This window comes from Ptiloglossa arizonensis, chromosome 12, assembly GCF_051014685.1.
Source record: "Ptiloglossa arizonensis isolate GNS036 chromosome 12, iyPtiAriz1_principal, whole genome shotgun sequence".
Taxonomy (NCBI): domain Eukaryota; kingdom Metazoa; phylum Arthropoda; class Insecta; order Hymenoptera; family Colletidae; genus Ptiloglossa; species Ptiloglossa arizonensis.
The window spans coordinates 12,644,936-12,660,203 of NC_135059.1; the positions used below are offsets into that span (position 1 = coordinate 12,644,936).

Below are 15,268 nucleotides of genomic sequence, written 5' to 3' on the forward strand. Positions count from 1 at the left end.
ACGTTCGTCGAGTGAAAACACGATCGGATCATTCTCGAAATATTGTGAGATTTTTCAATAATCATTACACGGGATCAACTAAACACGAAAGGTTAATAAATTTCTGTAAAATTAGAAATAAAATTTGTTCACTATTATCAAAGTTACCGTTAGTTGACAACCAAATACACAAGGTTAATAAATTTCTATAAAATTAGAAATAAAGTTTGTTCGCTGTTGTTGAAATTACTATTGGTCGATCCTATGGAACGTTAAATAATGAATTCCAACTAAAGATTTCGAGTCAGAATTATAAACAGAAAGGTTTCAGTGATTCAATATGCAAAGATATTGCAGCTCCTCCGACTCGAGAGCTTTCCGAAAGGAAGAGTTTCAAATTGAACTTGTCGTATGCCTCGGTGGGTTCATAAAAGTTTTCTAGCTTCGTCTTACGGGGCTTGTCCTATCGGTCGATTTTTCCTATCAGACGGAGACGATTAGAAATTATAATTCTCCCTGGACGAGAGGAGTCTGCAATGTCGAGAAACTTATGGAGAAACTTTTTTTCGGAATTGCAGCATAACCTCTTGCAGTACTAGAGTTTCTGTTTTCCACCTATGAGAAATTTATTGCAAAAGCTGGTGCTCCAAGTACAAAAGTTTTGCGCGAAAAAGTGGCAAAGTCGAAAACGCAGGAGAATACACAGAGTAAAATATTCACGAACGATTGTGGACTGGTACTTTGGAAGCACCGTATGCAAGAAAGTTCGGAGATTCTTTTTCATTCCATTCAAAATGATAAATGAAAAATGACGGATGCCACTCTAACGCGACGATAATTAACGAATATATATTAATTAATGAAAACGTTCGAGAAATGAAAAAATATCGATTTTGCACCGTGGTTGTCTATTTTAATTCGTGTTATCGCTCGCAGTTTACGAAAATAAATAAACGATGTTTATGTTGTGTGAAAAATTTCCGGAATCTCGTAATATATTTTTTAATCAGTGAAAACGTTCGAGAAATGAAGAAAAAAGAATCTATTCTGCACCGCGATCGTCTATTTTAATTCGTGTTATTGCTCGCAGTTCGCGAAAATAAATGAACGATGTTTATTTATTATTATGTGAAAAATTTCAGGAATCTCGCAATATATTTTTTAATCAGAGGAAACGTTCGAGAAATGAGAAAAAAAGAATCGATTCTGCACCGCGATCGTTTATTTTGATTCGTGTTATTGCTCACAGTTTACGAATAGCATGCGGTTGGCAAGCCATTAAACGGGAAGCAAAAGTAAGAATTACGAAGCAAAATGTGAATACGAAATATGAATTGCGCTTTCTTTAATGTTAGCTTAAGGTCAGGACAGAAACGCGATAAATGAATTTTTCTTGCGGACGGAACCCATTAATTTCTGTAACGGGGGGAAAAGAAATTGATTCTATCTGGGAATCCCATGGCTGCATAATCAGGAAGGTTAGACGGATGCGAACAATTGTTGCGGTGCACGCAATAACGCATTATCGCGTGTATCCTCGTTAATCATTCTGCCAACCGACAAGAAATGAATTTCTATTTTTAAGAGGCGACCCAGTTCTTCGCGGTGCCGCGCGGGGAAATTGTTTTATTGCGAAGTATTCCGGATGCATGTATGCAGCTGCACCGAGCAGTTCCATCTTTTTTCTCAAATCGAATCCTCTGTGTTTTCTTGTTGCAGAATATTTTATGCGATACGGTTTTTCATTTTCCGCGAGCAAGTATCGGATATTGAAATATATTTTTCTGGAAAATTCTTCGTTTCTAGAATATTCAAAGTTCGTTTCCAAAATACACCAACTTGACGCAATTCGAAGAAAATATTATATATCGCGATCATCGGAATAAATTACTTATGGTATTCGATCGAATATTCGAACTTTGGTTTATTCGCAGGAGAAAATTGTACTTTCATAATTAATTTCCTTTTTTATTGCCTGCAATTTTAGTTACGTCGTGTATCATCGATTTTAATAATAATATTATATTATTAAAATTGCATCATAGTAGAAATTACTTCGTCGATCTAACGGTTAAATAATTTTTCGTAATTTTTCAAATCGTTTCGTTACTCTTTTTCAAAAATAATCTTGCAGAAATATAATTTCTGTACCTTTCGTATTTTATCTTTTCGAAATTATTTTCACAATAATGTTTGATGAATAGCTGGAACTGACGGAACATCAAAATGAATATTGATGTAGTCGTGTCGAGCTGAAGTTTCATTAAAACTTGTTCGATCATTTGTTTCCGATTTTCTTCGATAATATAACAAGAGAGATCGTACATATAAATAAACGATAAGGTGACAAAAATATATTCCAAGTTTCGCAATATTTTATCCCATTAAAAATTACCACGATATAGTAATTGCCCATTGTATATAGAACAGAATTTGTAGAACGATACGTACGAAAAAAAAAACAAGTAAAGTTCTCCGTTTAGAAATGTGCATCGGTCGGTAAAATGCAGTTGCATACACGAAACACGTGTAATCTCATTTAACAGCCATAAATTTCATTTACCTTTCCTTTCGATATTTACGTAACCTCTTGTTTGTAACTCAAGAGTAAAAATATACAATGTACACTAAATACTAAACACTATTCGTTATTGTTCGATTATTACTTCAAGAGAATACGTTCCCTTTCCATCGTTTACATTATTATTTTTATTCCTGGTTAATTCACACCGTTACGCAACCGTTGCGACTAATACTCCCATTTCCTGTACACTTTTACATTCACGCTAAGAATCTTACGGTAATCCGACTACGAAAGTTGTTCAGTCAATTATTTTTCATTACCTTTTCCGGAATCATTCATCGAAAGTAACGCAAGAAGATAAAGATTGGAAATATCGATTGGTGGAAAACTGTTACCACGAAAGTGCGGAGAACTTATCGATAACGAAAGCCTCCGTTGAGGAAGGGGGGGAGAGGATTAAAAATGAACCTTCTTCATTACTGGAACATAGATTGCTCGCGTTTATTGAGACGATGTATCATCAGCATCTGGATTTCGCTTTACGAGAAACCCCGTGGGAAATACGAACGGAGGCTTCGGGACACTAATACGAATCGAATTGGGCTCGTTGCTCCGAAGTTGGTAGAATCGACTATGGCTGTGCTCGACTCTTCGATTTTTTTCTTTTTCGATGCGTGGAACTTTCATCGAATTTGCACAAATGTTTCTCAAAACAATTCCGTTAATTAGAGTAAAAAACACATTACGCGCACAGTTGAAAAACGTTTGCCTTTGAAGATGATTTTAAACGTCGCTTTCTTTTCGAGAAGATTGAATGTACTTTGGGTTGGCGCCAACAATGGCGCCTGGTCGGCAACGCGCGCGCGCGCTTCACTATTTTCGAACTCATTGTTCTTGAAAACGAAAGCACGGTCGAGAAAACTTCGTTTCGAGTCTTTCGGTTACTCTTTAAACACGGATTCGAACTCCATTTGCGAAACGTGGACACGACGGGTTTCAGATCCGATCTGAAAAGTGACGTATGCGTCTGCAATTCGTGCAACGAATGTCTGTGCACTTTCAACCAACGAATGGAATTTACATCGAGAATATAAATTGCAACGTCTTGGTAATCGAAAATATTTTTTTCAATGTGCCAACAGAAACTTACATGCTTCCAAAGATGTAATAATAATTAATTGTTTCTTCGATTACGAGATCTGATTACGAATCTTACTTTTGACGAAAGGTTAGAAGTCACAATAATAATAAATTGTTTCCCAAATAATAATTATTATTACACTCTCTACACTAAAGAACCGATTACTAATCTTACTCTTGGTCAAAAGAAAATTACAATAATAATGAATTGTTTCCCGAATAATAATTATTGTCACACTCTCTGCACTAAGAACCTTCCTTTCCCCCGCAAATCTCGCAAGAAGGAGTGATCATAAATAAGACACTTTCGAGCAAAAGCAAGATCCCCGAATCGATTACGGAGCTTTGTCATCGCGGAAAACTCAAGGAAAATCGTTTCAGTTGCGAAAATGGCTTCGAGAGCACAGTCCCCCGTCGGTTCTCACAGAGTGCATAATGCACTTTGCGTCGAATAGTCTACGATTTGTATGCGCTTTCGCGAGGATGCACACTTGGCGACACCAGCGGCGGGCAATGCAAACTGGAGGTATTTCCTTTACCGAACGCAGTGATGTGCTGTTATTTTTCCGAGGTTACGCCTTGGCTTCGCGTTTCTCCTTTAAAGCGTTCTCCGGTCTGCGGGATATAGCATTAGGGGCTTGAAAGATGGTTCGAACGCGAGGTCGTTCGAGCGGTCTGTTCTCCGTAAGCCAAACGGAGATTCATCGTTTTTGTTCTGGCTGCAGGGCTCCTCTATTGAAACCGATTAATAAGTGGAAATACGGGATTATTCTATTATTCTTCTCCACTGTTCGCGTTCGATGTTAATTCTTCGCGGTTGGCCGATGAATAAACCGTTTCGTTTTTCTCGTTTAAATGAATTCTTCGCCGGCCTCGAGCGAATAACGTTAATTTATTCGAGCTCGGAAGAAATTTTTGTCGCAATAAATACAACCTGTGGCGATGGGGCATGATTTTTAATGGTTCTAACGAAACCGAGGGAATTCGTTTCATTCGTTTAAATTGTAAATGTGGTCCTTGATTCGAGTAACTCGAAACTTACCGATTGTAAAATTCTTCTGGTATGTTTCCCGCCAAAATTGCAAGGAACTGCACAATATCTTCGAAAGAAAGAAGGAAAATGGAGGTGTATTATGAAACTTAGAAACCGTATCTGGTGACAATGGTGACGTAGGAAAAACAGAAGTTTTTAAAGTATTTTTAAAGGTCGTTGGAATATACTTTCGAGTGCTAGTCTAATAGTTATAAAGTGAAGACTTAATAAGTATAATACAAGTGTATACTGCGCAAATTCAAGTATAGAATATTTTGTAGCAGAGCAGGCGAGGGGAACTCGTGAACAGGTTTAAACTTCGGATCGTTTCGACTCTAAGGGTTCTTAAGGCTTCCTTTATTATAACTTTGCTACAGAGATAGGAAAATTATGTAAATTATTTGTCGATGAATCATATGTACGTTAGGAAAAAAAATTTAACGACCCAGAGGAATCATTTTTCTATGTCTCGTCTGTCGTGCGTATGTAAAAATAGTTTAGATATATCAATAATTATACGAGTGAACATAACTACCAGGTTATGTAACAGGTACGTGCACACGTACTAGGAACATTGAGACAGCATCTTTCACAGTTTCGTTCGCTATTTCATTCCTGGTAATGCCCTCGTGCGATGGGATCCATGCAACTGTTACTGTCTTGCTTTTTTCAGTTGCAAGATGAATAGTTTCCCGGATGTCTAGGATTTGGTCGTCATAATTCATTTTCTCCGGATGGTCTTTTATTTCTTACGAAACGTTATTCATAGAATTCTGTGATTCAAATAATCTCTATCCCGAAATAATACAATTTCGATCGAATTATTATAATACAGAATATTACTATTATTCGTACGAGGGAATAATTTATTTTCAATCAATTGCTAACCAATTGTGAATGAAAATTTAATTAAACCGTGAATTCAGATTATCCGTTGCACGATGAAAGAGAAGGACATAAAAGTGTACCTAAGTTACAATATGAATTCATAATCCTACAGGATTTCTCGAAATACCAATGAGATTGATTCTTCGAACGCTCGAATTTAAAAGAAGATTGATCAATTGAATCTTTATACACGGCATTTATCAGTCTTATTATCCGAAAGACAAAAATATTACCGAGCATTAAATATTGTGCACACATTTTTATCGTAAAAAAAATACGAACAGATTTATGAATATGTATACTGCTGTTGTTCTTCTGTTTGCAGCGTTTGACAAAGTAAGCAACTCTGGGACGATATATAGGTCTTAAATAACTTTCAAAATAATAAAATATTATTTTGAAAATAAACTTTCGTTCTAAAGATTTGATTCCAAAATGAATAACTTCTGAACGAAGTTACGCGATAAGCTTAAAGTGGCAGTAATCGAGGCATGTACCCTACACGATTATTTATCAGCAATTTCAATCTTAGACTTGCTCCAAGAGATGCGAAACCTCGGTGCAGCAACTCACGAACCGTTACGAACGGTATATGAATGCATGTTGTTACCTCGAGCTATATTATTACATATCCACGTAAATTGACTGAAATAGACGACGCTGCCTTTCGTTGCACGATATTACATATTCATCAGCAGTTACGCGTAAACGACGGTTGCTTCGACTCCTGTTTGTTAGCAATTAATTTGTTCGCTGTTCCGTAAGGAGACTTTAGCGTAACACTTTACGTCCCGCTGATAATGGAGAAATTATCTTCGTACGCCACATTGACGGATGTTTCCAAATTTTGGTTATCTACGAGCGAAACGTTCGTGTAAACGGTCTTTCGAAAACTAGCGCGAATTGTTCCGATAGTGTGGTTAATTAACGTGCAGGGTATCTCTAACATCTTGACCGAAAGTTAATTACAGCTCTGCCGATGTGCAAATAATTGTGCAGGTATTATTCGTTTCCTTGTTTCAATTGACAGTTTTAATTACGAAATAACGATCGTTATTCGAAATGAATTCTTTTACGATACATCGTTAAATCGATACCAAATTCGAGATGTTTATCGCAATGGAAAATTTTCGATCCCATTATTCGAGCCATTTTCAGAAGAATATTATTTGTCGGAAACTTGGTACGAAATATTTTACGAATTAATTATTAGAATATTTACCACGTATATCTTTCGTTTAATCTTTGGTAAGTTTCCAATTAAAATTTTCCTCCCTTCAATAATTTATTCTCCGTATATTTTATTTAAAGTTCTCGACAAATAATATCGTACCGCGGGTAATTCGAAAAACGGAATCGAAAATGTTTCGCTACAATAAATTGTATCATAAAAGAATTTATTTCGAGCAACAACCAATTTTAATAATGCGAGTATCTACTCTTATCGAGTTTATTTTATAATTTCCTTGTTTCGAAATGGAACCACTTTCTCTTAATCAAACGTCAGACGTCCAGGACAAATAGACTTCCCATTAATTAATAAAATAGAACAAGATTCGCTCGCGTTGTGTCTAATAATGAATTAAAATTGTGGACATTCATAAATTAAATAAAATTACGTTAATAGATTTTCTAGATTTCTATATATTCTCCATTCCCTGTTATTTTTAAAAGTAATTACGCAATTGTTAACCTCGTACAACGGTTGTGTATAATTTTCTGTATTTCTGTTTACCAATGTGTTTAATTCGTCTATATACGAATAAATAATATCATAGTTCTAATAAAAATATATACAAGTTACAATATATAAAGTTCCACTATATATATATAAGTTACAATATATATAAGTTACAAGAATAACAGTTCTCTTAATAATCGCTTGCAAAGTGCACACAAGATGCGACAATGTGAAAAATTTCGTGAAAAATTGCCCGATGATTTCACAGACCGCGGAGCAGTCGTTTCTCAGGAACTGGAAACATTTTGTTTCGCGATTCCAGAGACGGAGAATCTGGGTGATAAAAATGTGTTGGAACACCAGCCTGTACAACAAACGAGCGAACGCCACTTTGCAGTGGCGCAAGAAAGTTAATCCGCAATGTGACAACCTGCTCAGATCTGTCCAGGGATAATAAAAAGGGGCAGTATGATTTAGAGTTATCCGCAAAGTAACTCACCGGCTCAGATTCCAGAGATTTATGGAACACACGGTTTCGAGCAAAAATATATATATATATATATATATATTTATGCAATTTCGCATATCTCAGTGACACGCAACCGTTTCCACAGGCACGCCCGATTGTATTTTCATGGGATTCTGGGATGCCATTAAAATAGAAAAGATTCTGCGAAATTCGTTCTTGATACGAATCAACTATTGTAGAACCTGTCAAATTTTGTTATTTCGTCGCGAAAAAAAACTTTCAACCGTGAAAAACAAATATTCCGCTTCTCGGTACATAATTAAATAACGAAAATCATGGTTACGTACCACGGTTAAAATCATACGAGTAGCCAAATTTAATTAACGAAGTAACTCACGATTCGTTTCTAAGTCTGCATAGTATGAATTACGAAATAAATATTTCTTCGTCGCGAGTAAATTTTGCAACGTAATCGATAGTTCCGAATTCAACGTAGATGTATTTATCGGAGCACGATACAGCAAGTAGATATAAATATTTTTAAACGAAAAAGAAAATCTCGAATGTAGGATAAAAAATTCCACGTTCGAGCTTTTGTCGGAAGCACTTGGAGCGTATTCGAGTTCAATTATTTCGAAAACAATAACTCGCTGGATGAAACTTTTTTTTTCCCAAATTTTCGATTCAATTTTGCGCAACAAACCGTTTTCATCAACGGAAACCGAATATAAACATTGTCTAGGATTAAAACGTCTATTTGCAGCTGGTCGTCGAGCAACGAAGCAAAGGAAACAGAAAATTAAACTACAAAAGTTCCTTTTTCTTATCTCGTATAAATGATTAAATCTCCTTCTCCGCTTTCTAATTAACGTATTCTTTTCTCTTATTCGTCATTTCGCGAGTTTCTCTCCTTTTTCGCGTTTCGTTCGAGCTGTTCCTTCAAAGATTTTCTTCCTCGTTTTCTTTCTCTTGTGCATCGCATTTAAATATTTCCCCCCCGTTTCCATTTCTCCACGTGTCGTTTAAATACATTACCTCCCCTTACGTTTTTCTTCAACTATTTCTTTGCCTCGTGTTTTATAGGATCGTTGTTTCTTTCACTGTTCCATCTCGCGACAACGTTTCCCTTCTCTCTTCGATCTTCGAGCGGTTCGTTTCTCCCGCCTAACACACGAATGTTGTTATTTTACACTCTCCTTCGAGCGTTTCCATTTCCACGATATTTTCCAAAACCGTTTCAACGTTTACTCGAAAAGATTCTTCATTTTCGAAAACTCTTCGCGATGCTGTAATTACGACGAAATTGAAAACACGAGAACAGTATTTATATTTAAATAACGATCGTTTTAATCAACGAACTCCATTTTCCAATGAACACCGAGCTGGAAAATTTATATAGAATAACCGAGCAACAGTTCGAAAGGTATCAGGTAACCGTTCACCGTTTTAAACATTCATTTCCAAGCGTTTGTTTCTTACGCCGCGTAATTAACTGCGAGTTTCTCATTACATCGCATTTAAGGGTGCACGTCGGGTTGCATTTTATTTAAGCATTTTCTCTTACCCGTACACGCTCGCATTTTCCCTTTGACGGCTCACTTAATCTTACTTTTCGTTTCTTTTTTCGTTTTTCGTAATTATCGCGTTAAAAACTTGCCAGCTTTCTCTCCTGTCGCATGTTTTTACTGCATCGTACGTAACACGTTACTGTTTTATAATGTTCAAACTTCGGCGCGAATATTAATCGCTTCATCGAGGATATTGAGGCAAAAACAGTGACAAACAAGACACGTTAACGCGATAATGAACGTCGAAACATCGGGCTGCCGAGAGACGGCCAATTTACCTTTAATTGATACAAATTGGTGGATGTAAAATGGATAACGTTCTCGATTTAAGGGGAGAGCTTCGAGTAAAATGTTCAAACAGAAATGATTCTCCATTGTCTTTTTCATGACGCGAAACCTTGACGAAATTTTTCGTCACTTTTCATATATCAGGTGGTTCCCTAAGATCTACCGGTTAAATTACTCGAAAACCGAACAAAAGTGATACGATACGAAGTAGTATGATAAATTACTGTTATTGGATTTCACTTTGTTTTTTTTGTCGATCTACGAAGATTACTTTCAATTTTTTAATCGTAATAACCTTATAGTATTTTCACTCAGTCAAATTGATAATATTATAATTGATAAATTTATAATATTGTAAAGATATCAAAAAATTGAAGGTGACCTTTCACTTTATACTTTATTTCTCAACTTTCGTACGAATATACACCCTATATATTCTCCAACATTCCCAAACGTAATAACTATCTTTCTTGTTAAAATTGATCCGGTTTTCGGTAAAACGGTAACGATTATCATTTATTATGATAAAATTCTAACGAAGAAAAATTGTCTTTGCATCTTGAAACGTTGAAGAATATATGCGCGCGCGAGAGCGACGAGAAGATTCATCGAGGTTTCGCGCTATAGAAGAATCGTCGAGGATCGCGTTCATTTGAACGTTTTACTCGATGCCCTTCCCCTTAAATTTGAAAATACGACAGCAACGACGCGTCCCGCACGAAATTCAGGGATTCATGATTACACGCGATGAAAATGCACACCACCGATATAGAATGCAGGATATTCGGTAAAAGTGGTCGCAGGTTTTACGCGTTTTAGCACGCTGCAACCCGGCTAGGTCGTTTTTATGTTGCACGCGTGTCCCACGCGGCTGGTCGTAAATGTTTTTGGCTCCGGTGCAAAAAAATGTCCTCGAAGAAGAGCGTCCCTGCAATTTTTTCTCGGTTGAATTTCGAGGAGCGCGAATTCCCCCGCGAAGGAAATTTATTTTCGAGATCGAGATTTTTTGCACCGCGCCCGTAGCTCGCGTATTTACAACACGTGCTCGTTGTTTCCGAATGCCAGGAAAATTTCATATTTCTTTCCGTTGTAAATAAAACAGAGCTCTCGAATAGCATCGATGATACATTTCGCAATAACCTCCCCCTCTTTTTCTTTTTACTTTCGTCGATCGAGATTAGTAATGAAACGCATAAAAATTGCAAACTTCATATTTTCCACAGTTATAGAACGACATCAAAGAAACATATATCGAGATCCCCGAGGGACCCCGCCTTGGTACGATAAACGTTAATAAAAGCATTCGAACTGTTCTTCGATTTGGAATATTCGAACTTAGCGTTTTACAATGTCGAAAGAAATCGCGATGATAATGTTGTGGAAATCAAAAAATGATCAAATTTGTTTCATCCTTTTAAAATTACTCAATCATTAACTGTGTCTACCTACGATATTCGTGGACAATTATTGAATTTATTTTAAATATATTTTTAAAATTGCTCAATCGTTAACGGTGCCTTTGCCTACGATATTCGTGGACAATTATTGAAATACACAATTAATGGTAAATTAATTTTCCTTTTTCTCGTTCAACTTCTATGATACCTATACAGTTTCGTACAAACAGGAATACGTTCAACATCGGTAGTTCTAGCGTTTGGTCTCTCACGATAGTTGCGATAGTTTCGAACCCTCGATTTTAAGCTATTCAAGGGCCAGAAATTTTTCTCAGATTAAGAACGCGTTCCATCGTGGAAACGACACGACGAGAAACGATTCTATTGTCGTCGAGGAAGTTCGGAGCGACTACAGATTCTCAACGACGAATGCAATCCCCGAAGTTCCGATTTCCTATTTAACGAACAACCTCCGAGTTTCGATAATGTGTCTGTTTCTTGGGCAAACTGTGTCACGGATGGAACGAAGAGGGGACATGAGTCGAGGTAAACTCGACGGACGATTAAAAATTGTCAAAAATTCTCCGGAGCTGCCTGTACGAGTGCATCAGTGATTCTCAATTAGGCAACGCGTGCACCGTGAAAAGAGAAGATTGTAAATACGCATCACCGATTTTTCGTAGAGACGTTTCTTTACAATGGAGATTTACAATGACTCTCTCCTTTAAAATAAAAATTTACAACAACTTGTTCCTTTGCGATAAAAATGTACAACGACTCGTCGAAGAGTCGTCTAATTAAAAATTCCAACTTGTACGAACGTTTTTAATTCGCGTGCTTCGTTGCAGGGATTTTATCCACGATAAAGGGTCACGATTTTGAAAGTACTATTACTGCACCATTGTGTTCCAATAGTACTTTTACCGTTATATTATCGTCGTTGTTACAATGTAACGAATAATTCTCAAACTTATACTTCATTTTTTTGTTTGTTACAGGTGGTTAGAGCTGCCAGTCCAGTTCTTCTACGCGTCATCGTGCTCGGTGCATTTTTCATATACTGCACGGTAAGTGTCCTTGTTCTTTGAACAACTTCGAACACTTTGTCGCGGTTGGAACAAATTTTCCACGACTTGGAAAGTATTCAGGCTCGAAAATCGTTTCGCGGTAACCTCGTGATACCGGTATGCTCGATTTTGGATAATTGGATCACTATAATCGAAATGGAAATGAATACCGCGTCGATCGATCGATTGTTAGCGGCAACGGTTTCGTTTTTCGCAAATTTGTGGACAATGCATCACTTTTCCTATTCGACGCTTTGCAATCTCGCGGTTCGATCGGATACATTGCATTATCTGGCTATTTGCGTCGCGTTGTAATCTCTCCTCTGTCGTTAATCGTGAATAAATTGCAGGCTTTTCCGCGAAAATGTTTCTACGCAGTGTTAGCGATCAATTGTATCGTCGAAAGATGAAAGCTTTCGTGTTCATTGTTCGTTACACCGAAGTGAAACAATTGGGTGTTCAATAATGGGAATGTATCGACGAATTGCACGAATTGTGTTTCGTAATTGTGCGTTCGATGGTGCACAAGAAGAAACGTTCGAAAGTGTATCTATGCTTTGGAAAGGTTTTCCTCGAATTTGAAAAATTTCCCGTCTTGTGTAAACGTGTCCAGCAACTTTCGATGTCACCGTTTCAAAATACCTTCTGTATTTTAAAAATACTTCGAATCTCGATTACTCGTACGAGATATTGAGAAACAAATACACAACGTTTCCGATCAATATTGTTTTCCATCGTTCTTCGAATAATTTCGATATCGTTGCCTAGGTCCAACGAGTTTCCTCTAATTTTAACTTCTTATTCTTGGTACTCGTTTCAAAAAATACGCAACAATTTTAAAACAAACGTACAACATTTCTAACCAACAGTGTTCTCCATTGTTCTCTAAATTATTTCTTGGTACTCGTTTTACGTTCGCGACGTTTCGTTTATCTCGAGACAGTTACACATTCAACGTCGAAGAAAATTCATTCGCGGATAAAGGAAATCCGTTTGGAAACGTTTCTGCTGCCTTCCAATACCTGTCACCGTTTCAAAATATTTTCCGTAATTTCGAAACGTTTCAAACCCCGCTCTTTCGCTCTCACAAGTTTCTTCCGATTCGAACTCTTTATTCTTGGTATTCGTTTTACGTTCGCGACATTTCGTTTGTCTTGAACGCAGTTATGCATTCCGTGTCGAAGAAAATTCGTTTTCACATAAAGAAAGATTCGTTCAAAGAAAATCGAGTTCACGGTAAATATATTCCAGCAGCCGGTGGTGAATTGTAAAAGGCTGAAGGAAATCAATGTTCTTTGTTTCAGACGATAGTAATGTACCCCCGTCCAAATGTCATAACATGCACGGTACGAGTTTGGCTGCGAGAAATTGGATTTTCCCTAACCTATGGCGCGCTTATGCTCAAAACTTGGAGGTGAGTAAGAATAACGACCGAAACAATATTTAATTTCGCGTCGAACTTCTGAAATGAAACCCTCGGGACCAGTTTCTTATCGAAAGTTCGTATAAATACCGATTTTCTCTAGTTGATGGATGAAATGTTATCAACGGATTTTTTATAAACTTCCACAGGTTTTCCATGACCCGAAAATTCTATTCTTATACACACATTATACGTCAGAACATAAATAGTTCTTTCATTAGTCGATACTCTCCGGTAGACTCTGAACGACAAAATAAGCGTCAGCTATTAAACAGAAGTTAAAGGAATGAATTATCGGGGTATAGTAATGCGAACAGGATTGGTAATTATTTCTCCGTCTCGTGACACACTTGCTTAATGAATTCTGACCGAATGTCGGTAACTCGAATAACTTGGCTCCAATTTCACGTCCACGGGGGAAAGTTTAACGAGAAGTTAAACAATTTTTCACGCTACGCTGGAAAGTACTTTCTAAATATCCGAGTAAAATTATTATCGCATCTACGTGTTCAATATCCGAGTATTTCATGAAATATTCCCGACGAAAATTGCACGCTAATAGCTGCTTGAATTCGTCATGAAAAGACGAAACGCAATTCGCTTTGATTCGAACGGTTAAATTAAAAATTGCAGCGTTTTTCTTTCTTTTTTTCTTCAGACGAACAGCGGGAAAAATTGAATTTGCCAAAAATATTATTTTTCACAGCTATCGTATCGGAAAACATTTTATTAAATAAAAATTGAACACAACAAAGCGGTGATATTACGAATTACTCAATAATTTCTCGGTTCTCCGTTCTCGATGAGAACTCTTCGTTAAAAAATTCGCTTCCACATACTTTCGAACAAATTTCATTGTAGTTTTCTTTTTACTTCGTTCCATGCTGTTGTAATCGTCGTTTGCAGCTCCGGTATGCTCCGATATTGCTTATTTCCAACATAAACCTCTCGAACGATAATGCTCCACACGTTTTCCATCGGATTTTGGCCAGGAGAACATGCCGGCCATACCAACACATCGATTTCATGATCCCGAAGCCATACTGTAATCTATAGTTGCACGGCTGGTACGAACGACGGCATTATCTTGCTGGAAAATCAATTTTACTTCTTGATTGTCTTCAATAAACGACTGCAAATGATTTCTACATAAACCCATGTATTCTTCACTGTTCGTTCCAGTCAGCTGGAAGGTTGGCGATAACACAATCATCGATACAGAAATCTCCCCAAACAGCGACACCATTGTAGAACATTCTACGAAGAATATCTCTATAAAATGAAAACAAAGTTACTTATCGCTGCAAGTTCGCTGAATGTTTCAATTTCGAAATATCTTTTCGACACAACGTTCCGCATACTTTAAACTTTAAGAAAATGAGAAGCAAAAGAAGAAAATTCGATGTTTTTTGACTCGTCAGGGTGGCGTCCCTTAATTTCAAAAATTCGAGAAAATCCTTTTCGACTGATATATTTCAAAGTTACTTTAAGAAGATATATAAAAATAAAATTCAGTTTTCAAAACTGAATTACCAGTTAAAAGAAACCTCCACGTTTATTTCGTGTAGCTCTGTAACATTTTCAGGATTGAAACCGTTAAGAAGATAAAAAAAAATAGTTGCTATCGAGATACTAACTTCTTAAGAAATAAATACAATTTTTCAGAGTTTGGGTAGACTTTACACGGTTCTTCCCGTACGACAATCGCATTACTTCTCTCGGTCCAGTGTTACTCTTTTCTCTCTAGACTTTTCCCGCCCGATATACGAGTACATTCAACGTTGGCTATCAATTCGGATACAACGGGGTGA

At 36.9% G+C, this 15,268-nt stretch overlaps 1 protein-coding gene across 1 annotated transcript in view; it reads left to right on the forward strand.

Annotated features, from left to right (window-relative positions):
- Positions 1 to 15,268, forward strand: part of LOC143153538 (metabotropic glycine receptor) — a 203,546-nt gene that overhangs the window by 128,423 nt on the left and 59,855 nt on the right. Inside the window, exons 6-7 of the mRNA XM_076324882.1 lie at positions 11,966 to 12,034; positions 13,339 to 13,448. Of these exons, the coding sequence (XP_076180997.1) occupies positions 11,966 to 12,034; positions 13,339 to 13,448 (179 nt within the window). The remainder of the gene's footprint in view (positions 1 to 11,965; positions 12,035 to 13,338; positions 13,449 to 15,268) is intronic.